The sequence below is a fragment of the Stegodyphus dumicola genome, chromosome 2 (assembly GCF_044657685.1).
Source record: "Stegodyphus dumicola isolate Sdum_Otavi_A_Nest chromosome 2, ASM4465768v1".
Lineage (NCBI taxonomy): Eukaryota > Metazoa > Arthropoda > Arachnida > Araneae > Eresidae > Stegodyphus > Stegodyphus dumicola.
The window spans coordinates 188,823,334-188,849,913 of NC_140769.1; the positions used below are offsets into that span (position 1 = coordinate 188,823,334).

Here is a 26,580-nt window from a genome sequence, read left to right on the forward strand (position 1 = left end):
GGCCACTAATTAGTTTCCCTGCTGCTTGTTAGAAGCGGTCTTAACATCCGTACCCTGGGGTGTTCTGCAGTTTCGTCGTATGTGTCCTCAGCACCACAGTTCCAACACTTAACGGTCGGTTTTTTATCACCAATATTCCGTCTCAAGGTGTTCAGTTGTCTAGATAAATCGTCTAGATGAGCAGTGACATGATCCTCTGACTCCTGGACTTGAGCAGCTCTGACTGGGTGGCGGTCTCGCCGAGTGGCTTGCTGGGTTGCCTCAGATTTCATGGCGTACACTAAAGCGCTTTAAAATCTTTAACATCTGCCATTCGCAGTGCTTTCTGTATTTTAGGGTCCCAGATGCCATCGATGAAATATTGCAGTGACAGGATTTCTCTTGTTTCTGTTGGGCACTCCGAAAAGACGTGATGTGACAGCCTTTGAACATCTGTGGCAAGCTCCTGAAGTGTTTCGGTGAGCTTCCGTTGACGGGATTTTAGTTGAAGCCTGCTGTAGTCTTTCAAACACTTTTCCCCAAAGCACCGGATAGAGCTTCAAAATCTAGTCTCTGATTTTTAGGAAGCATCTACAGTATATTCACTGCGTCTGCTCTCAGAGAAGCAGCGAGATGACAGGCCTTAGCTTGAGAATCCCATTCATTCGCATCCGCAACTATAGAAAATTGGGTTTTATACACTTGCCAGGATGTCTTCCCATCATATATGGATAGCTTCAGAAATGGATGAGCAGGCATAGGTAAGAATTTAAAACCATCGGAACTGCTCCCTGCCATCGCTACGAATTTCTTTAAAGTGTCAACTTCTTTGGGGACGACAGCAGAAATTCTGTCCTCGATTTGTTGTTCAATATGTACTTGGAAGGCAGAAACTCTTTCTTCAATTTGTTGTTGGATGGCCGAAACTATTCCTTCGACTCCACAGCCGACACTCTATCTTCTATTTCATCTTTCATAGAAGAAACCTTTTCTTCAATTTGCCCAACTTTATTTTCGACAGCTCCTATTCTCTCTTTTTAAATTTACTTTCTATTACGCAGGTTATTTCTCTTTTCATTTCGTCTTGACTTGCTTCAATCTTTTCTTGTACAGCTTTTATGTCTTCTTTAAAAGTTAATTGACCAGCTTGAATGGCCTTCATCTCTTCCTTAACAGATTCCTTGCCCAATTTCATTTCTTCCTTAACGGAGTTGACATCCCCTTCCATTTTTTCTTGGAAAGCAGCAAATGCAGTCATCATTTGCCTGAATTGTTCTTCCATCGCTCTTGTTATTGGCATTCAAATCCCACTCCTGACACCAAAAATTGTTACGTGCGTATGGGTTTGTTACGAAATGAATGCACAAGTCTGATGAAAACTGAACAAAATTTATTATTATCACGACAAAAATTTCCTCAGATATTCTTTCAGTATTACAATATCTCACAGTAGTTATCTTAAGTACTCAAACCTTCAACAGAAGTTAATTCAAAACAGCTAAAGAAAGCTAATCCGCGAATTCGCTACAAGAATAGTTTTCTAAACAATTTCCTAAAACAACAACAAGCTTACTAAAATAACTGACTACTGAATTGAGAGGTTTTCCTCCCTTTTATAAGATTTTTAAATCGCGTGCAAGAACTTTCTTGAAATCAAAAAGAGATATTTATTAAATGTTACATGCACACGCTCTTGTATTTTCAATTTTCCGGCTTAGCTTTCTTTTAATATTCGTCTCGCGCTGCACTGCGCGGGAAATAAAACCATTTAATTTACAATTCAACTAACATTAGCTATTTAAATACCAAATCCGTATCAATATTTATAATTACAGTTAGTAATATATTTATATTACTAGTATAATATATACAATTACAATGTAATATATACAGTTATAATATAATATATACAGTTAGTAATATATTTATATTACTAGTATAAGTAAAATATCTGAGTGTAGTGCCTTTACTAAGTTGAGTGAAATTGTTTAAGTAAAAATTGACCTATAAAACATAAATATGTGCATTAACTTTGTATTTTTCATGCAAAATCTTTGTCAATGTTTTTTTTCGTACTAAAATATCCACATTATTCATAGTTTCAGTGCTGTAAACATTGAATGCTTCAAAAAGCAGACTTACATTTATCTATATGAAAGAATTTATCCTGCCTTTGAAAGAATCTTTTGCCTTTTTCCAAATAATTACAATTAAAAATTACTTTTATTAATTTTTTATCATTATTTCTTAGTACATTTCAAAATTTGTCTAGCAATCGCAAAAATTTTTACTAGGACAAAAAGGATTATTTTTTAGAAGCTTTAAAATATATGTGTTTTATTAGGTACATGCATGGTTTTGTGTAATATTGTAGTTGTGTATATACTGCACCTGTGTAATTATGAACAATATTTGATAATTTTATTAATTTTCAAAATACCTGAACACTCAGAGTTATTTATGAAATCATAATAAAAAATTTTAGAATAAATACTTCTTCTCACATTGTCGAAATAAACTAAATCATAAAATCAAAAACAACAATGATTCCATTGCTGCCAAATACACTGACTACCAATAAGTATTTGGACACCTGTGATAGAAAAGAAAAACTAACTTTATTCAAAATCAATAGTTGGTAGAGCCTCCACGAGAGGTATTTACAGCGTGGACCCTCCGGGGCATACTTTCCAGAAGTCTTTGTATGACAGCTAGTGGTATTTTCTGCCACTCGGCTTGGAGAAGACATAGAAGTTCCTTTGATTTTGATTTCCGATTTTGCAAGGGTAGTGCACCTCTGAATTCAGCAATGCAACTCGTCCCAGAGGTTCTCAATAGGGTTCAGGTCTGGACTGTGGGCAGGCCAGTCCATTCGATGAACTCCATTGGCACCATACCAAGCCTTGGTTAACGTCGAAACATGACAATTGGCATTGTCGTCCTGAAAGGAACAGGGGTCCAACCCATAAAACTGCCACAATGTAGGAAGCCCATTGTCATCCAAAATAGTGCAGTAGGTATCGGAGTTGAGCTTACCATGAATGGGGACCAAGGGTCCCAGCCCATACCAGGAGAAACACCCCCAGACCATAATTCCATCTTCGCCAAACTTGACTGTTGGCACAATGCATTCTCGCAGGAGACGTTCTCCAGGTAGACACCAGACCCAGACCTTGTCACTCCAAAGAACCCGTTTCCACTGATCTACAGTCCAATTTCGATGTGCTTTGCACCACGTTAACCGAGCAGCGCGGTTGGACTATGTGATCAAAGGCTTATGGGCAGCAGCACGACCATGAAAACCAAGCAGATGTGCTTCCTTACAGATGGTATTCAGTGAAACAATACTCCTGGATGCCTGTTGAAACTCCTCGTGGATGAGGGCTATCGGTTGGGTGCGATTCTTCCGAATTTCTCTGAACAGCACTCGTAGGTCTCTATCCCCCAGTTCCGTTGGTCTGCCAACTCGGGGCACATTCCAACAGGTCCGTAACAATTAGCCGATGGGACACTTAGCCGACACGGATACTTAGCCTACAGGACATTTAGCCGACAGGTCATTTATCCGACACGGACACTTAGCCAACACGGTCAGTTAGCCGACACAGGCAGTTAGCCGACAGGACATTTAACCGACAAGGACACTTAGCCGACAGGACATTTAGCAGACACGGACAGTTAGCCGACAGGACATTTGGCCGACACGGACAGTTAGCTGTCAGGACATTTAGAGCTACGGGACACTTACCTGTCAAAACATTTAGTCAACAGGTTACTAAGCCGACAGTGACGTTTAACTGACACGTACCCAAAAATTATTTAAACTATGAATTACAAAATTTCTCGACTACTCTACAAGTTCAATATATAAGTTATTTTTTCACCTATCAGTAAAATTCATTTTTCGATTCTTAAAGATGTCATATGTGCTATTAATTATTGTGTTAATTTATCATTGTTTGATATGTATCGTGCTGTTTGGTGTACATTGGCCAAATTGAAAAAGCGCTGAAATTTCTCGAAAATGAATAAAACAAAACCTTGAATAATATTTTACTTCTAAATTAAACATTATGCACTATTTTAGGGCTATAAGCATTCACCTAAGTAAGTATTTTAAGCAAGAGGTGTGGTTAATAAAATGTTACAGAATTTTTATCTCAAGAATGGTGGCATGAACTGCAAATTATAGAGGTCACAAATAATTTATACCTTTGCTTGTCTTAAAAATTCGCTTTTTTTAAATTGTTTTTAATAACAAAATAAAATATATTTGCTAAACTAACCCTCACCACTATATGTTTCCATAAAAAGTATAATTCAAGTATAACAATAATTTTTATTGCATTGCATTTTGCGTATTTTTTTCAATCGTAATTCTTGTATAATTTCTTTACTTTAGTAAAACGGTAAAAATTCTAAACGCAAAACTTATGAACTTATTTTTGTGTACAAATAAAGTAAAATTAAATAATACTCATAGCATATGATGCTTTGCAACAAATAAGGTACAATTAAACAAGATCTGATAATTTTCTTTGATTTTATGAGCATTTTTAGGCAGTAGTTTTCAAAATTATTATAACATAACAAGACGATCATTTATTTGATTATATGATCATTAATTATTAACATTACAAGATGATTATTTATTTTAGCAATTTATAAAATTCGGAGCATAAACGTTTTTGAGTGTAATGAGGAAAAAAAGATAAACTCTGGAAGCACTCAGCAATATAATTTTATATTACGCCCAAAGGAGCGTTTTTGTAATATTTTGTGTGTTACTTTTATTTATTAAACATCGTGTTCTTCGCAAGTAAACCACATGAAATTCAATTCAAGAACAATATCACAAAATGTTTGAAAATGACATATCTTTAGAATTTCCGCATTGGAGATAAAAATGTTATTTTCTGTACAGGGTTGCCATTGCTTGCTTTGAACTCGTTGAGTTTGTTAATCAAAACTTCATTAAAGTTACAAAATATGAAATGAATTAAAATGAATTCGAAATTAGGCCTTGAAGGTGCCCATGTTCGGGTGGAGGATTACGTTATTCAAAATTTTATGGTTCTAAAGTCTGTTGTTTTTAATACAGTGCGAAAGAAACATACATGCATTCATGCAGATTCTTCATTATTTAATTTCTTTAAATATAATACAGGGCGATAATATTTGGTGGCAACAGTTTGCAAAGTGAAATGGACATTTATAGTGAAACAAAGCAAAATGCCGTTTTGAAACTAATAGCTTTTCTGAGCTGCCGCCTCTTTGGGCTGATAAAATAAATTAACAATAAATAAGAAAACTTATGCAAAACTAGACATAAATTTAAAAAAAAAATCACTATAAAATACTAGCACAATTAATTATTACAGTCAAATACAATTTTTAACTTTATAATAAATGCATAAAAATTATTAAAGTGTTAAAAGTATTAGTCACTATAATGTATTATGAAATATTATTGAAATAAAACTTCTTTGTAGAATATTATGCTTTAATATTCAGATATAATTTTAAAAAAGCAGTACAAATAAGAATTTTAAGCAAAAACTTTCAAAAATCCCTTTTTTAATTATAGTATTTTTAACTTATTTATACCAATAAAAGCATAAAAATTGTAAGAGAAAATTTTTTGCTTGAATTTTTCTATTAGTTCAGATTTAAAATATTACTTTTAAAAGAAGGAGATACAAATTTCCTTACAGCATAGGAAAAGCTACAAAAATATCCAGACCTAAAAGCATGCAACAGCTTTATAATTATTTAGAACATCAATTATGCTTGATAAACATGCTAAATTTTTAAAAATCAATCTCAGTTTCAAAAATAAAAATATCTAAAAATTCTAATTTGTGAAATGAGGTGCTATCACCAGCTTTTTCTTGAAAATTATACGTGTTGCATACTCCTCCGGATATGGGCAAGGAATAATTAAAAGTATATATGAGATCTTTAAGAATCGAAAAAGGAATTTTACTGATAGTGAAAAATAACTTAAATATTGAACTTATGGAGAAGTCGAAAAATTTTGTAATTGATAGTAAGTTTGAATAATTATTGGGTACGTGTCAGCTAAACGTTACTGTCGGCTTTGTGTCCTGTGGATTAAATGTGTTGACAGTTAAGTGTCCCGTAGCTATATGTCTTGATGGCTAACTGTCTGTTTCAGCAAAATGTCCTGTCGGCTAACTGTCCATGTCGGCTAAGTGTCTTTGTCGGCTAAGTGTCTTGTCGGCTAACTGTCTGTGTCAGCTAAATGACCTGTCGGTTAAGTGTCTGTGTCGGCTAAATGGCGTGTCGGCTAAGTGTCCGTGTCGGTTAAATGTTCTGTCGGCTAAATGTCCTGTCGGCTAAGTGTCCATGTCGGCTAAGTGTCCCCGACCGCATTCCGACAATCACCCCTCACCTTCCACTTCTTAATCACATAGGCCACTGTCGATATTGGGTACTTCAGATCGCTAGATATGTCCCTTAAGGATTGGCCACATTTGTGATACCCGCTAATTATACCTTTCTCGAAATCAGAGAGCTCCGAATTGTGAGGCATCTTGCATGCGGCTAAAGCCGATGCTGTTTCCTACAAGATATATACCGACGGAGTTCATGGCGTAGCTTGGGACTGCAGATATCGTCATTTGCATAGGTTTCCAAATACTTATTGGCAGTCAGTGTATTATCTACTGCTATTTAATCATCATTTTTAATCTTCTGTCAGTTGTAAAGAAAGTGAACTCTACACATTGGAATTTTGTACACAAATAAAATTCATAATAACCTCCGTGTAATAATTTGGCATACAACCTTATGTTTTTATTATTTACTTTTCCACACCTGTCTCTCTCTCTCTTTCTTTCTAATTTTTAAAGACTTTTATGATTCTTATGTTATCGGGAGCAGATTTAGAAATGTAGGTATGTATGATTGTATGTATATATGTATGTATACGTGTGTGTACACACACATATAGGTACATGCATGCATTTGTATTTTGTTAATCCAGTCCCTGATAATTTTTTCACATGTCCATTTCTTGTGTATTTTTTAACCAAAAAATAAAAATATTTTATATTTTTTTATCTGTAATTAATTTTGCTGTATATTCATTTTCTTTGCTTCAAATTACGTTTTCTCTTATATGTATAGTGTAGTTAAATAAAGTAATAGTAAAGAAAGTAAAATTAATTTCAATTAAGCTGAAAAGCAGATGTTTATAATGTCAATTACAACTTCCATAGATGGAATTTTTTTACTAAGCCTCAGAGTTAGATGTTTTTTATTTGCTTAAACACTTGAATAAAATCTTTTGTTAAATAGAATTTGTTTGTAAGATACTTAATGTTATTAATACCTCATAGGAGAAATATGGCATATCTGGTAAAGTTGTGCGCAGATTGGCTGGTCTTCCGTCAAGCTTAAAGTATGTAAAAATGCTATTATGATGTTTCTTTTTTGTGAGCCTGTTTGTTTTTGTTAATGTTTATGAAATAACTTTATGTAATTTCAGTAAAATAGAACCTGAAGTATCAGAACAATTGTCTACACCTGAAGCAACATCAGAAGTTGAGCCTTTGCCTGAAAGTTATCTAACAGAGCCATTAAACTTATCAAAAAGTATAACAGTAATTATTTTAATGTGCAATTTTGTATGCAAATATCTATGATGATATATTCTTTATTTCCATTTACAATTAGGTTGTGCACAACTGAGTGACTTCTGAATTTTCCTCCTTAATTATCAAATGATTAAATATTTATTTAGAAAAATTTTACTAACTTTCATAAACATGAATTTTAATAACCATATGTAAATTGCTATTTTGAACTACCTTTTATTAGAAAAGAGCAAATTAATAAAATTTTTAGAAAATTATAAATTATTTTTTGTAAAAAGTGACTGTGGTTAGAAATTACCCCCAAAAAGTTATGTAATTAAAAATAAGTTATGTAATATAGAAGAATTTAGATACGTCTTAGTGGCCATTTCATAAACTTCTGGCAGCATCTGAAATTTGCACATTTCAGATTGGGTGATTTAAGTTCATTCATTTTGGCAACTAACTGAAGGATTGCTTTGAGAAAGAAGTACCAGAATTTATAACTTTTCTGGTTGGGGAGTTATATTTAAGTCTATGTGAAATCACTCTTTAAACATTTAAATTTTGTCATTAGGTGCACTTCCAAATTATTTTTAGCTACACACTAAATGTCTGTATGTAATCAATTTATAATTCTATTGAACATTTTTTGTTATTATTTAATTTTTTTTTTCTTTGAAATTTGTAAATTTTTTTTTATCATATTTAGTTTGCACATTAAGACAGAGATTGTTCCAGCCACAGTTTCAACCCAGTTGTATATCGGAACTTTATCCACAAAATAAATATTTGCATATCAAGCGCTCACAGCGTTGCAAGGTAATGGATAAGCTTTTGATTTTTTTTTTAATAATTTAAAATGTGTTTGTGTAATGTTTGTATCTTTTTAGTGTTTTTATGATTAGGAATTGTAACTATGTCTATATTTATATATATTTTATATGGCCATTTTTTAGGTATGTGAGCATAACTTGATCAAGCCAGAATACAATCCTTCTTCTATAAGATTCAGAATACAGCTGGCAGCTTTGTAAGAAAATTATTTAATTATTACTGATATTTTAACCTTATTAAAAATTAGACATTAAAATTTACTTTTAATAATTTTAAGTAATAATAATTTAATAATTTTAATAATAATTCTGTTTTGATTTCCTTTTCATGTAAAAGAATTATGCAAAAATTAGACATGTTTAGTGAAATGTAATAGATACTATAACATATAAAATTCTGATTTAGTATTTTTATTATAAACAATTTGTGAAAAGTTGTTCTGTATTCAAACATTTCCACTTATTCTAATGGTGTTTCTAGTCAGTGATGTCGACACTTTTTTTTTAGAGATCCTTAGAAATAATATTTTTATTTAATTTAATTATGGGAGACAGGTCTTAGACTGATCTAATGATTATTTGTGAAAATTTCTTAATCTTTTGCTTTACAGCTAAAATATAGGTATTTTTAACTACTGGAGTCAAACTTCATCATTAATCTTTAAGTGTTGAATTGCTGAGCATAACAGAATTGCTCTGAATAATGACACACTTCCTTGGTATATTTATTCAGAATCTAACTCTACTCACTCCCTAACTGGAATTTAAAATTGCTACTTAAAACAGAGTAAAATTTCACTGGTTGCAACTGAAGCCATTAAGCACCATGTTCTAATATGGTGGTAATAGTAGCTGAAACGTAAAATGCATTAATAATTCAGTAATCAAAATTTTCATTAAATATATTTTTTTCAAAATATTAGCCAAAACTTTGCAGATTTCTGAAATTCAGCCTCTTGAGCTCATTTATTCCAATATTTCTCGAAAAGCTATTTTGAAAAGTTTAGGTTTCTGCTTGAATTCTTAATTAAATGAGATACTTTTAAATCATATTATCATGTAAGTTAAAATGAAATGTTTAGCTTTCATAATTTAAATTGTGGTAATTTAAGTGTTAATAATTTGTTAATAGTTTAACACGTTCATGCCGGCGCCAATATTCATTTTTTTGGTGCAGGACAGCTCTTGAATTCAAACTTCACTTCATCTGGTGGCATAGTACTATTGCTCATTCAGACATTATACGAGGCACATCCAGAAAGTTCCATTTCAATTTATCTCCGCTGCAGCTCTGCGATCGCAGTTCCGCACATGCGCAGTAGATGCTCTGTATCAAGGAGAAGAAACGCGTGCCATTTGGAGATCGCTGTCAGTCACGTACGCTTTGTTGTGCTTGTTTACAATGTCGGTGTTGATTGAAAATCCCGCCGCTTGTGTAATCAGATCTGTGATTCGTTTTCTGAATGCGAGGAAAGTGAAACCTAGTGAAATTTATCGGCAAATTTGCAATGTTTACAGACCAAAAGCGATGAGTGATTCAATGGTGAGAAGATGGGTCCGAAAGTTCAATGACGGACGTAGTGATGTGCACGATGAAGAACGAAGTGGACGTCCATCTTTGGTTACAGAAGAACTGGTTCACGTGATTGATGACAAGATCCATGAAAACCGAAGGTTTACAATTAGTGCTGTAGCTATGGAATTTCCCCAAATTTCACGATCACTAATGCATGAAATTGTTACCGAAAAACTGAAATTTCGTAAACTTTGCTCACGTTGGGTACCAAAGATTCTTACTGAGCAACACAAACCAAAACGGATGGGTAGTGCACTTCAGTTTTTGACCCGTTATGCTGAAAGCGGTGAAGAATTTCTGACACAGATAGTCACAGGAGATTCTTAGGACACCCCTGAAAGTAAGTGGCAATCAATGGAATGGAGGCACACTTCATCCCCAGCAAAGGTTAAGCCGAAGCAAATCTTGACACCTCGAAAAATGATGTACACAGTGTTCTGGGACTGGAAAGGCATCTTACTCATTGATTTCTTACCACGTGGTCAAACAATCAGAGCAGATGCTTATTGCGAGACACTTCGGAAATTGCGCCGCGCAATACAGAATAAGCGCCGAGGATTGCTGTCAAAAAGTGTTGTTTTTCTTCACGACAACGCACGACCACACACTGCAAATGTGACGAAAAACCTCCTACAGGGATTTGGCTGGGACGTGTTTGACCATCCTCTGTACAGTCCTGACCTCGCTCCTAGCGACTTTCATTTGTTGTTTCATCTTAAGTCTTTCCTTGGCGGTCAACACTTGAACAATGACGACGAGCTGAAAGAAACTGTTTCCAACTGGTTGAAGACACAGGCGGCAAATTTCTCTGAAGAAGGTATACAAAAACTTGTGCCACGCTATGACAAATGCCTGCAATATTTTGGCAGTTATGTTGAAAAGTAGTTTAAGAGTTGTTGAATTTTGTGCAATAAATAACTTTTCTGTAGCTGTATACAATTTACTTTTATTACCAAACGGAACTTACTTTCTGGACGTACATTGTATGTGCAACTATTGCCTAGTAACAAAGCGTGTAAAGTGTGTGTGCTTGCTTTGCATGTTGTTAACTTGTGCTATTTTTTCATCCTGACCACACATTTCTCCGAGTAAGTGTAAATAGAAAGGTGGCTAGCATTTTTTTCTTTTTTAGTTTTTCCCGATACAAATAACAAACAATATGGGTATGGAAATAAGTGGTTCATATGATGAATCTCTAAATGGAAGCATTAGAAATACTTCAAGATCAAGAATGCTATCTACCTCTTCATGTGTGGATTTTGTTAATGCAAGCATTGAAAGTGAACCTTTAGGCAATGAAGTGGATGAATATGCCATGGAGAAAGAAGATTTTGAGTCTGATTCAGAGGAAGAGGTTCATGGTTAAGAATGTCAGCAAATAAGAAAAAGAAGTCTAGTAATAAATTATGATGGGAGACTCGGGCATGACTCACCGCTGATGCATGCCAACCAATGGGAGACTCAGGCATGACCCACTGGTGTGCAGGCCACCTAATGGGACAGCCAAGTGTGATCCACTGTTGACGTACACCAGCGTGAACATGTTAATCATTTAAATCATTGTTTTTACATCCATTAGCATATACAAGTAATAAAATTAAAAAGTACCCAAAATATCATTATGCAAAAGCTATGGGTAAAAAATTTCTTACCGAGTTTCTTCAGTTCAGTATAAAAAATTATATTACAAGTGCAACAAGTTTACTTATACTTCTAGCGTAACTCTTAGTAATAAGTACTCGTGTGATAGAAATTATTGATATTTTTAATGGATTTTAGAAATATTATGTTATATGAGATCTTGTTAGAAAAAACTTAATATATAGTTTTTTGTTCTGGCATTAAAAGTTTCAAAAGTAAAATAGAGAAATACTAAGACTATAAACTGGTGCAGCTCAGTAAGAATTAGAGTTTTTGTCAGAAACAAGTAAATATCAGTGTTTGACTCGTTGTCTGGCTGAAATTAAATAGTGTATATAATAAAAATTTAAACTGAAACATGAGCACAAGTTACTTCTGCTCAACCTATTTGTTTATTATTTCTATTTGTGTTATCATTTTAAAAACTGTGAAAGAAGGAATGTCTTCTTATTTATCTCTAAGTGAAGTTTTTTTTCATTAAATTTGGGTAAAATTTGAATTTTGTTAAAATTCCATTTTATACTTTATGCTTCTTATTTGAGAAGGGAATTAAAACTGTGCAAAACCTACCCTCAAATACCTTACATACATTCCTGTGTCTGTTGTACTCTTTCCTTATATTTCCTTGTTTTTATCTTGGTAAAGGGTTTGTTATACTTTTCTATGTGTGATTATTAAAACTCATTTTATACTGTTTTAATTTTGTTTTGATTATTTTATATACTACTGTACTACTGTTTTAAATAAGTATTTTACGAATCATTGTTTCCTGTTTATTTACATAGAAATAAATTCTTTTTAAACTAACATATATAATTTTTTTTTTTAGTTATCATATACCTGAGCTTCGAATAAAAAATATTTCGAAACTTTATATGGGAAAGGTAAGTATAATTTTTATTATGCTATATAATTTTTTATGGAATGCATTCCTTTTGGTGTAAAATGATTTAATAATTAATGAAATTCTCTATAATACATACTAACAATGTTTCTTGAATGCATGTGTATTTAGTATTTCAAAATTTTTATCATTGAGGCTTGAACAAATAATGTTTCAATCATATGCAACAATAAAACTGTTTCCTAAAACATTCTTTGCTTTCCAAATTCTTAAATTATGTCTATTGTTTGTTAAACATATAGAATGAATTTAAGCATTCTTACAAAATATTTTTTTTCCTTGGTTCATTGTTAGTTGTGCCAATTAATATAAGCATAGCTTAATTTCTTCTTTAGTTTAACTTGCTCTAGTAACAAAGATACATGATATAATCATAAAGAATTAAATTCTTATTTACTATAGTCCGGGAATTCTCAGACTTTTATAATTTCATACCACATAAATAAGAATCAAGAATAGATGTAATATCATGTATCAATATAGGTTCCAAAAGGAGCATCATTTTATTTTCATTTATATGTTTCGTGTAAAAATTTTTAACAAAAAATTAGTGTAATATACCGTAGTTCGAGAAACCCTGCTTTAGTCTACCTAATGAATTTGTTTTATTTGCATAAATATTTTGATCAACAAGCCAGCAACTTAAAACATGCCTCAAAGCTCTATAAAAATTATCTAATAAAAAGAGCTGTAGCTGAAATGTGCTATAAATCCTATATTGAGTAGATGTGAGGTTGTATAGAACAAGAGCTTAACCTTTTAACTGTCATGCCCGAGATAATCTCGGGCACAGCATTGGTGTTCGAAAATGTCACACCCGAGTATTACTCGGGGTAATTTTTTTTTTTTGAGTGCATCGTATTGTTATACCCGAATATATATCGGGAGACGTTTATTTCGGCTTCATTTCTTTGTCAAACCCAACTGTATCTCGGAAAAAGTTAATGTGCGCTCAATTCAATAGATAACAGCACTTTACTGAAGATTTCAAAGGTTAGAGTTTATAAGTTCTTTGGTTCAAAGTGCACAGGATCTTTTTGTTGTAAAATGGCGTCCAGTTCTTTGAAACGTTACATAGATGATTTAGATTCTTCAACCGAATTGAAGGATGTGTGTCTGATGAGCAGTATTCATGATACTTCCATGGTCAGCCTCAAAAATAAAAAAAATGAAGATATAATCAAGCCGAAGTTTGTTTCTGACTACAGTCTAAATATGGGTGGTGTAGATCGCTGTGATTAGGAAATATCCTTTCATCCAACAATCCAAAAACGTCATAAAAATATTATAAAAAGATATTTTTACATTTACTAGACAAGATACTTTGGAAGTCATATTTACTCTATAAAAATGTAGTTGGGAAACGTATTACATTTTTAGAATTTCGAATCCAAGTTGTAGAAGAGCTTTTACATAAATATGATGATGCAGCTTCTGGACAAAAGAATGTTGGCAGACCACCTACAATAGATAACCCTGCCCGTCTTACTGAACGACATTTTATTTCCTATATTCCTCTTACTCCTGTGAAACATAAGCCTACAAGACAGTGCAAAGTGTGTTGTTCGAAAAAGGATAAAAATGGGAAAAAGATAAGGAAGGAAACACGATTCTGGTGTAGTGAATGTGGAGTTGGTTTGTGCTTGGAAAAGTGTTTCCAGGTGTACCACACAAGACTGAATTACTGAACTTCGAATAGGTATTCACTTTTATTTTTTTTTTCATTTATTTGTTTTTTAGAAAATAATTTGTTTCATTTTTAGAAAATAATGCTCCGCTAAAAACGAACTTTACAACTGCCATATTGAGTAGCAGCCGCCTCAAGCAAATACGCAGTGGCTACAAAACTTTAAAAATTTTACCCATGTACTTCAAAATATCAATTTTTAACTACTTAAGTATATTTTATTTTGTACTAAACATTTGATTTTTCCAATAAAAAATTTGACAATTTGTGTACCCAAATCATCAAAATAACTCGACAGTTAAAGAGTTAAAAATCCAAAATTATCTAACAAAATATTTTATGAAAAACTAGTGAAAATTAGGCCAGATAGATTGTAAGCTGTGATTTGAACTGAAATGATTTTCTAAGTATTTATTTTTTAACATTATATGTTTGTTTTTTAACAAGTAGTAATCCAAATTCAGTATAAATACTACTTCATGTTTTTGATAAAATCAATAAGCATATTCTTATTCATGATGCTATATTTTCTTAATTATTTCTCTCAGAACTTTAAAGATGGGGAAAATTATTATAAGGAAAGAGTAAAATTATTATTAAAATCCTAAATTTTAATTAATATGTATACAGATAGTATCACTCCCATTTGATGTTTTATAGTTAGCCCACCAATCAGCACTAAACATCGATAATTTGTTCTGGATTAACTCCTGTTGAGTAGATTTGTTGCATGTGTTTTCATGTTTTTCCTTGTATGGAATATGAACATGATCCAGAAGGCATTTCCTAAGGCCTTCTTAGGGTACATATTTTCCATGCTTTGCCATTTAGAGTTATCCAAATGATTTGACACATTATATTGTACATACATAGATCTTTTTTCTTACCTATCTGAGGTTCCGTAACTTTTATGAAAGCATACATTCTTTATTGAAGAAATTGAGCAGAAGTTTCTAAAATGTGTAATTAGTTTTAATTTAACAATAGAATGAAGAAGATCAAATTTCATGAAAATATCAATTTGCAGAGGTTTTTGTGTTAGTGCCATGATTTTTTCCACTTTAATTGATTTAGAAATTTCTGCAGTTAATGCATAAGAAATATTATGACAGACAAAATTTGAGGTATGTATTCCAGGTGACAATGCTCCTTACAATATTGCTATCTTCAAATTCATTCTCTGTATTGGTAATGAAAAATAATTTATTTCAGGGTCATTGCTCAATATACTTATTTTACAGTTAATAACTAAAATACTTTAATTGTTTAATTCCCCAATATTTGGAAATAGAACGGATAGCAAATTATTTTTATTAAACCCAAAAACAAAACAAAAAAAAAAAAAAAAAAAATTGTGTAAAATCTGATTAAATGCAGCAGCAATATATCATGTAGGAGCTACTGTTTTTAATACAGTTTAAAACATCTGTTTCTTTTTTTTTTTTTTCTTCTCATGATTCATGTGTAGATTTTTATGTAAGTTGTGATAAGATTTCAGCCCACCAGTATCACAGGCATGAAAAATAGGTATAGATACTGTGCTACTGAAAGGTACAAGCAATGTGGTATTAATGTAGTGTCTTTTGTCCTGTAACTTCTTTTAAATTTAAGACATGATTATTTTGAATATACGTTACTTGTTGATACTGCTAGACAGTGGTTGGTGACTTTAAATTGCAAAACAACCTTTTTTATATTAAATGCATGTGACCAGAAATCTTGAGGAGCAATTTAAGTTTTAAATTTCCAGTTTAGATGGACTGTATTATGCTAAATGAATCATTTTATTCTTCTCTTATATACAAAAAATGCGGCTAGAGGGCTGAGGTGCGTAGGTGTAGCTAATGACGTAACATATACAGCCCGTGCTGAAATTTCAATTTCAAATTTGCATTTAAATTACAGTTCAGCATTGACATAATTGACAAAGAAATATACACATTTTTAAACAAATAAGGAAATTAATGAAAAAAGTCAAATATGTAAAAAAATATATACATATACAAATGCAATTACACTATTACAATCAATGCAAAATGGAAAGCTCATTTGATTATGCAACCTCTTTATTTCTATATTTGTGCCAACAAAGTTACAAGCATTATCCAAATATAAGCAAGATTTTCCTCGTCTTTCAAAGAAGTGTTTTAGAGCTACAATTAATGCGGCTGTAGATAAATCTATTACTAACTCTAAATGAATAGCCTTAGCGGCAAAGCATACAAAGATTGAGACATAAACTTTTTTTAATGTGCCCTTGTGTTGACCCTTGTATTTAATCAAAAAAAGGCCACAGAAGTCGATTCTACAGTCATAAAATGGAGGACTAGGGCTAACTTTCTCTGCAGGCAAGTTTCCCAAAAGCTGCTCAGAGGATCTGGGTTTATTTTTAAAGCACGTTATACATTCATTTACAATTTTTGAAACTAAATTTTTTCCTCCTATTGGCCAAAATTCTTGTCTCACACAATGTAATAACACTAATCTTACCATGCATCTGAAGCTTGGTTCAATTTTTCAACACGTAACTTACCCTTTCTGGGCTCCCTGGGATGTTTCATGTTATGAAAAAAACCTGAAAATAAAGTTTAATATTCTACAAAGTTTAGTGAAATTATTACTTAAAGATAAAAAATTATGCATAAAGTCACAATTTGAATTCATTAATAAAACTGGCAAGCTAGAAAGTTTTAGTTCTTTTTCAAAGTCCTCATCTACTGGTGTTGCATAAGCACCTGGCAGTGGAAGGTCAAAAGTCACCCAAAGAGGGCCACTCCACCATAAGGAATTACTCTACAGTTCTGTAGCTGAGGTACCTCTGGAAATTATGTCTGCAGGATTATCAATTGTTGGAACATATCTCCAGTCAAAAGTTGGGCACGAAAAATTTATCAGCTTAACCCGAATAGACACAAAGGTTTTGAATCTTTCAAGAAATGTCTTGATCTAGGCTAATGTAATTGTTGAATCACTCCATAGATAAGTGTGGTTGAATTGAATTTTAAGAATTACAAGCACCTTTGCCACAAGTCGGACCAAGAACATCGCAGCAGACAGTTCCAGTCGTGGGATGGTTAGAGTTTTAATTGGGCAAACTCTTCATTTGCTGCACAGTAAACTAGTTTTCACAGCTCCATCTCTGGCCTTTGAGATGATATAAATCACCGCACCGAAAGCTGTTTTGGATGCATCACAGAATCCATGAAGATCAATAATGACAGCTTCAGGTATAAGAATCAATCTAGGAATTTTTAATTTCTTAATTTCTAGTAGCTGCTTTAGAAATTTCAACCAAAACTTTAACTCACTTGATGGAATTGGATCGTCCCAATTGAGTTTTTTCATCCACGTTTCCTGAAGAAATATTTTGGCCTTGGTAATAATGGGACCGACAAGACCCAATGGGTCGAAGAGTCGAGTGATGGTTGAAAGCGCTTCTCGTTTTGTAAAATTGTTAGACAACTGTTCAGATACCTTAAAATTAAAGCAATGTGATGAAGTTTGCCATAATAAGCCAAGAGTCTTAATTGTAGGTTGTTCTGACGAGAATATATATTCCTGGATTTTACTGTCATTTAACAAGTCTAGATTATTCGAAACCCATTTATGTAACTCCATAGCTGCTGCAGGTAAGAGGTTTTGTAACTCAGTTTGCAAGTTCTAAGTTATTAGATCCGGATAAAATGTTATCAACATATGTGTCGTTGATTAGTACTTTCGGATGCCTGGGGAAATTTCACTTTTTCATCCCCCGCTAATGCTCGCAGTGTTCTAGTTGCTAAAAATGGAGCACATGATGTTCCATAAGTTACTGTTTCCAACCTGTATGTCTCCACGGGAGCAAAGAGAATCGACTTCCACAATGTCCATTGTAAATCTCTATCAGCTCCATCCACTAGTATCTGGCGATACATTTTCTTGATGTCTGCACTTAATGCGTACCTATGAGTGCAAAATCTGGCTACAATAGAAAATAACTCTTGTTGTACAGTTCTTCCATTTAGCAATATAGAATTGAGAGAAACCTCATTACTTGATTTAGAAGACGCATCAAAGATGACGCGGAGGGGAGTTGACGTACTACTGACGGATGAAAAATGGCATGGTGGGGATGTAATATTCTATATCAGAACTCTCATTCTTTCCATGTGATCAAGGGACAGATATTCATAAATGCCTTATATATAATGTTGCCAGAGTTTTATTTTTATCTAATTTCTTCCAAAGTAAGTTTAATCGCCTTTCTGCTATTTCCTTCAACGCTCCCAATGTCAGCAGTTTATCTTCAATTACTGGTAACCTTACAATATATTTTCCATTTTCAATTCTCTTGTGTGTAGAAATGAAATGCTTCTCACAGAATTGCTTTTCAAAAGTTTTATCACATTTTTAGCGTTATCACCAGGAAAGCATTCTAACTCGAAGAATTGTTTGAAAGACTTATCTAAATTATCATCTGCTGAAATTAACCCAGAAAAATGATAAGAATTTGAATTTTTGATCAAACCTTTCACCAAATAACCAAACACACTATTTTGTTACAACAGTGAACAATCAAGTGACCTGAATGTTTCTGCTTTTAACAATTAAAAAAATAATTCACTCCCCAATAATACATGAATTTTATTAGGCATATGAAAGGAAGGATTTGCTAGTTTAGTTTCCTTTGGGAAATCTATTTTAGAAATATCAATTTTATATGTAGGCGGAAGTCCCGTAATGCGAGGTAAAATAAAAAAGGATAAAGTCCTACACCAATCACCATCATCATTTGAGACTTTTGCGGTTGTTTTGTTTTTTACAAAATATTCGCCTCCACTTATTCCCATTATGGTTTTATTTATTTTTTGCTTATTCAGTTCCAGAGCATCAGCAGCTTCAGTAGCTAATACACTGATTACCTATAAGTATTTGGACACCTGTGATAGAAAAGAAAAACTAACTTTATTCAAAATCAATAGTTGGTAGAGCCTCCACGAGACGTAATTACAGCGTGGACCCTCCGGGGCATACTTTCCAGAAGTCTTTGTATGACAGCTAGTGGTATTTTCTTCCACTCGGCTTGGAGAAGACATAGAAGTTCCTTCACCGATTTTGCACGTGTAGTGCACCCCTGAATTTGGTGATGCAACTCGTCCCAGAGGTTCTCGATAGGGTTCAGGTCTGGACTCTGGGCAGGCCAGTCCATTCGGTGCCATGATCTCCATTGGTATGGTGCCATGAACTCCATTGGCACCATACCAAGCCTTGGTTAACGTCGAAACATGACAACTGGCATTGTTGTCCTGAAAGTAACAGGGGTCCAACCCATAAAACTGCCACAACATAGGAAGCCCATTGTCATCCAAAATAGTGTAGTAGGCGTCGGAGTTGAGCTTACCATGAATGGGGACCAAGGGTCCCAGCCCATACCAGAAGAAACACCCCCAGACCATAATTCCACTTCCGCCAAACTTGACTGTTGACACAATGCATTCTGGCAGGAGACGTTCTCCAGCTAGACGCCAGACCCAGACCCTGCCATCCGAACGGTAAAGGGTGAACCTTGTTTTGTCATTCCAAAGAACCCGTTTCCACTGATCTACAGTCCAATTTCGATGTGCTTTGCACCACATTAACCGAGCAGCACGGTTGGACTTTGTGATCAAAGGCTTATGGGCAGCTGCACGACCATGAAAACCAAGCAGATGTGCTTCCTTACGGATGGTATTCATTAAAACAATACTCCCGGATGCCTGTTGAAACACCTCGTGGATGAGGGCCATCGGTTGGGTGCGGTTCTTTCGAATTTCTCTGGACAGCACTTGCCGACTCGGGGCACATTCCGACAATCACCGCTCACCTTCCACTTCTTAATCACATAGGCCACTGTCGATTTTGGGTACTTCAGATCACTAGATATGTCCCTTAAGGATCGGCCACATTTGTGATACCCGATAATTATACCTTTCTCGAAATCAGAGAGCTCCGAACTGCGAGGCATCTTGCATGCCACTAAAGCCGATGCTATTTTCGACACAATATACACCGGCGAAGTCCGTGACGTACCTTAGGACCGCAGATATTGTCATTTGCATAGGTGTCCAAATACTTATTGGTAGTCTGTATATTGCAGCTGCTTCCAGAATCCAATATTTCTTTTAATTTTACTTTTACCGTACATAGTTACGTACTGTTTACTTTTGCCGGTTAATATGGCACCTAACACTTCCGCAGACTGTTGCGCAATTGGGGCAGATGGGAAATCTTTTTCATTCTTCTCGACGCCAATTGCCGATAACTCATTTGAAACAGTCTGAGGGCCAGTTTCCGCTACTGTGTACGAACGCGTTGCATTAATTGAAGACACGCCTACAGCATCCGTACCGGCATTTCCATTGCCACGTATCCATACATTATTTTCATTTTCTGCAGCTAGATATCACTATAATATTTTGCCTACAAGCAACTAGTTCGAGAGTTACAATGCTTAACATCTGAAGTTTTCCCGCCTAAGCGAGTATTGTTTGTTTTGAATTTGATATGGATCCTGACGTAAAACGCAGAAAAGTTTTGTTTACTAAATTCCATGTTATTGGAAATTTTTATTTCTGCTTATGAACTGCGAAAGTAAGGTACGCTAGCAATTTTTAGATAAGTAAGATTATAATGCATATTATGAACATCACTAATTGCATAAAAAAAGTAAATTTTTAAAATTCCTTTGCGTCTCTAGAAGCCTTAAATATTAATGAAATAATATATATATTATTAAAACTAAAATGTACTGTTATTTAAAAAATAAATAAATAAATAAAATAAAATAAAAAGTCAAACAATTTTAAAAATAGCGAACTATTCTTATATGCCCCCTCGGGTCGGAAAATTTCTTCACGGTGCCACATTACTATTTAAATTTTTTGTCTACATTTCGAACTTTAAGCCTAAAATGTCTCCAAAAATGCTGTTTCCACACATGAAAAAACCACGTTGTAAACACACAATTTAATCTAAAAATCCGAAGCAAAAACAAAAAAATTTAGATACCAAAATGTAAAGTTTCTAACCAAAAATATTTGACAAGAATCCATCTGCACAGTGATATGTTTTAACTTAAAAAAAATCTGCAAATTGCACAATCTAGGCAGCAAAAGAATCTATGAACTACACACACCTTGCTTTAATAAATTAACATAACAACAGTAAATTTCAAAGAGTACCATATACACAGCATTCTGTTTAAACTTTAAAAAAAATCTACGAATTGCACAATTTAGGCAAGGAATGAATCTACAAACTACGCACACCTCGCTTTAATAAAATAACATAATAACAATAAATTTCAAATAATACCATGTACACAGCATTCTGTTTCAAAAACAACAATAACGACTGAAATTCATACCTAAAGAACCAATGAACATAACATTCTACAAAATAAGAACAAGAATAAAATAAAATGCACTTACCATGAATTAATGCTTTTTCGTGCAGCAGAAATACCAATTTCATACCGCCTCTAACATGCCGCCACGTAACCACTATCGTATTTACATGACAGCCAGACACACTCCAGAAAATTCATGCTATGGTTCACAAATAAATAAAATCACAAATCCCTACTTCTATCATGCACAGCCATTAAAAATAATCTCAAAGACCCTCTTTCCACACAACAACTTCCACCATTTTATATTTCCCTCCCATCTTCTCAGACACAGACGGGAATCAGCGAGCTCCAGCGAAAGATTGTTCAACGTCAACAGGGTTGCCATAGAACGCGCAATTGCGCTAAAAACCAGCACAGAACACATATCGCCACATTTGGTGAAATTAGGGCGTATATCAGAGTTGTACCCTAAAATTATCTGAACTACAATCCGTATATTGGCGTCGCCACAGAAATTCACAAAAATAAGACTAAAAAATTTACTGCATAGTTCTGGACTGTGACTACTAAGTAAACCTTCATTTACCACACCAATTTCAAAAGTATTTAAAAAGTAAATTTTAGTCAATTAATGCACTTTTCTCCTTTCATTCCAAATTGTACAGAAACTTCAAATTAATCCTACTACATTCAGCCATTGTACTGTCTAAACAATGAAACAAGCAATGTACTTCCTAAGCAACACGCACCACAAAAGCCCTTGCAAAACATCCCATGATTTAAAATTTCATAACATCCAACACCTCAGGTTACCATATACCTATGTCATAATAGGGTTTCCATAACATCCAACACCTCAGGTTACCATAAATAATACAAGAACTTAAATGATACAATAAAAATAAATGAAACAACAACGTCGTGATAATACAAGGGGTACCTTAAAGTCAACTCTAACCCTAACTTATACTAGGAATATAAATATATTACTAACTGTAATATAAATATATTACTAGTATAAGTAAAAGCATCTCAGTGCTACTAATATGCACTGACAACTAAAAACATTCAGTCTAGATTTCTTAAATATTTAATACTAGTGGCTAAATAGTAAAGACTGTATCACTGTAATGAATTTCCCCAATATGAAAAATAAATATTATAAATGCTATATAATGATAATCAAATACAGCACATAGAACATTCATTCATTCCAATTTCAAATTTCCATAAAACAGTTTTTACATTGAAAATTTAATTTAAAAAGTGCAAAATATCATCACGGGGGGGGGAGGCACAAAAACATCTTTCATTTTCATTACGACAAAGCAGCAATTTTTTCTATATAACAACAATGAGATATATAGGAATAACATTTAATTTATATCAATAAGGTATGTTATTAAAAAGTAAAATAAAGATTTATACTATTAAAACATGAATTTAATATTTTAAACTTGTTCAGGTTATTAATCAATCAAACATGGAATAAGTCTGAAAGATAAACTTATGATATGATATACAGCAATAATGTATGAAAGATAAATTAAAGCTCTTGTGTTTCATGCAATGACAACACTTGTCAAGGCATGGGAATGATAAATACTGCTTCTAGTTTCTTTTTGTTCTTTGCCATTTAAAATATTGACTATTAAATATACTTACTGAAATGTGCACATATGCATAACGCTGATTGCCTTTTTTCTTTTCTTTCTCCAACTTGTCTCGCTGAGCAAGTACTCTATAATATTCCATCAGTTGAGATATCTACAAAATGAGTATTCAAATAATGAGTCATATTTAATAATTTTTTATTAAAACATAAACTAATCATACAAATTGCACATTCTAGACAGCGAAGGAATCTACGAACTATGCACACCTCGCTTCAATAAATTAACATAACAACAATAACTTTCAAAGAATACCATGTACACAGCATTCTGTTTAAACTTAAAAAAACATCTACGAATTGCACAATCTAGGCATTGCGCACAAATCGACAAAATAAACTAAAATAAATTACAAACAGTTAAAATAACAACAGAAATTCATAGTAAAAAAAACAATGAACATAACATTCTACAAAATAAAAACAATAAAATAAAATGCACTTACCATAACACATACATGAATAAAATTTTGCCAGGCACACAGCATCTGTGAACAAAAGTGCCACAATTTTGCTATATCACATGTCTTTCTGTGACTCAAAATTTCAAAAGTAACGATATAAACTTCCTCCAAAGTTAACTTACTACACGAAAACTGTGATTCAAATCTTAAACTCTAATGACAGCCACATACGTTACCAGCAACCATTTGACTGCAAACCCACTCAAGTCTATCAGAAATAACATCCTTCATCCGAGTTCTCGTATCAACTCTGCATTTCGAACATGCAAAACTCCGTTTTAAAAGTCCTGACTCCCACAGAAATTCCATAAATGCACTTTTATTCGCATAAATACACCCGTGAATAAAAGACACGTTAACAACTCCAACATCGTACCTTTTAATACTAAATATACTTTGCACACAATCTAAAATACGCGACTGAAATCTTGCCACTACGTCTCTCATTGCAACATTCGAAACATGCACAACATGAACCAACGAGCAACTAAACCACTGCAGCAAAAGAGTTAAGTTTCAATGTCAAAAGGGTTGCCATACAAACAGCATCGTCCACCAAACCATCCCATAGCATGAAATCATACCAAAAACCAGCACAGAACACATATCGCCACGTTTGGTGATCTTAGGGTACATATAAGAGTAGAACCAAAAATAGTTGGTACTTTAAAATACAGAGCAACTGTAAAAAAAGGTTCACAATATTTACACAAAACTTGCTATGCTTGTAATACCATTTACTGCCATGTGAGCTTGTATCTTTTTAAAATGGCCCAAATTTAGGGAGAAAGCAGGTAATATATAAAATTTTAGCATCGATTTCTTCATTTTTAATTTCTTCAGGGTCATAGCTGGATAATTTGTTAGAAATCTCGTTTGTTTTAAAATGCACTATGCGCAGTTATATTTTATGTGTAATCCATAAAATATTATTTTTAATTAAAAAATTTTTAATTCATATCTCTTTTTATAGAAGAAGTTATAAAAATAAGCTTTTTCTATTTAATAAGCTTATATATATATATATATATATATATATATATGCACACATTAGGTAATGAAAATGGAAATATTTAATTAATTCCTCTGCTTCAGCTGGAGAGGACTGAATTTAAAACCAATTATTATAGTAAGTTTTTAAAAAAAAAAATGTTTAGGGTATTAATACTGTCTCATGTTAATTGGTAGTGAAAGTTTACAGCTGGAAGCAAAGTCTGAGCACATGTCTGTACATTCACATAAAAGTGAAACGAAAATATATCTATATATATATATGTACTTTAAATTCGTATTATATAATTTTCAAAATTTTTGTGGGGTGAAAATTTAAATAAACATGAGCAGAAATAAAACATTAAATTTAATGCATATAAAAATAAAAATAAATTATAAAGCAGAAATATAGATCAAATTGAAACACGAAGCTAAGAAAGTTGCAGAAAGGGTGGAAAAAGCGAATGAGGTTTGAACTCGCGACTACAAAAAGTAAACCACGTTACCGTCAGCTTTACCACTAAAGTACAACATCATACGAGTGTGGTTTGCAATTTTGGGTTACATCATCAAGTAAATGAATTCTTAAAACTAAATTTTTTGGTCCTATTTCAGTGTGGTATTGTCTAAAAAATTCACCAGAGTTTGTTTTCCAACTTCTAGGACATTTCTTACAAAAAATATTATCTTTTAAAGTGGCATTCCTATTGAAGTTAAACAGGGTGATAAAAATATATTCCATGTGCTTACAAATATATGTTAGACAAAAGGTATATTTATAAATAGAGAAATACAAATTTTAACATACTCTTTAATGCAGTGGAATATTTAAAAGGCTATTAAATTTAAGGTACTTACGTATTAACGCAACCAGGCCAAAAATCGCATAAATCGCCAAATTTGGCGACCCTACTTACGGCAACCCTACGTGTTATAGGTAGTTTTTCATAAAGAAATTATTTTTCTTACTGGTTAGATTGAATGCCCTGAAATACTTTAACTATGGGTATTTGGGATATGCCTGCGAGTGAAAAAGATGCTGTTGAATTGTTGCAGGGATATGGAATTATACCGAACAAACGTACTTGTAAAAATTCTCATAAAATGAAACTGTATTTTGGAAAGCAAATCTTCTGGAAATGTAATGTCGAAGAGTGCAATCAACATTTGGGTGTGGGAACCGGAAATTGTTTTGAAGGTAGCCGAATTTTATTTGTGACAGCGGTGCGCTTCATTTATTGTTGGTGTAAAGACTTTACCGTATCGAATTTATATGGCGCCAAGCTCAAGCTGTTAATGGCGAAGACAGTTTTCAATCAGTGCTAAAAGCAATAGCCAAAAGATTTCCGCCGAAAAAATAATTCTGCAACTTATTCAAATTCGAAACCGGAAGGGTTTAATTGCTATTTTATATTTTAAAACAAAATAATATAAAAAACTGTATTAAAAATTATCTGTAATTAATAAATGTACATTTTGTTTCTATTCATACTTTTTTACTCAAACTTACAAATCGCGCCAACCTGGTTGCGATAATATGTAAGTACCAAATTTAATTTATAATTAACATTTTTAGTTTTTACCTCTTTCAAAAGAAATAATAACAACTCTTTTAATGCCATATCTGATTTTCTACAGCAGTTTGATATAGGCAGACGTTTAGTTTCATTAAAGGTAAATGTGTATGCAGAACTAGGAAATAATTGTCAGGACAAATTTTGCTATTTCATCAATTTGCTATTAAGAGAGAATATGTCCATAATTTTATTTGATATTTATAATAAAATTTAATATTTGCAAAATTTTAAAAAGTCTTTTGAATAAATTAATAAAATTCACTAAATAATAATAATAATAA

The 26,580-nt window shown here is 33.0% G+C and overlaps 1 protein-coding gene across 1 annotated transcript in view; it reads left to right on the plus strand.

Moving 5' to 3' along the window:
- Positions 1-26,580, plus strand: part of DCTN4-p62 (dynactin subunit 4) — a 59,069-nt gene that overhangs the window by 15,467 nt on the left and 17,022 nt on the right. Inside the window, exons 6-10 of the mRNA XM_035365356.2 lie at positions 7,344-7,405; positions 7,493-7,599; positions 8,293-8,402; positions 8,540-8,613; positions 12,463-12,517. Of these exons, the coding sequence (XP_035221247.2) occupies positions 7,344-7,405; positions 7,493-7,599; positions 8,293-8,402; positions 8,540-8,613; positions 12,463-12,517 (408 nt within the window). The remainder of the gene's footprint in view (positions 1-7,343; positions 7,406-7,492; positions 7,600-8,292; positions 8,403-8,539; positions 8,614-12,462; positions 12,518-26,580) is intronic.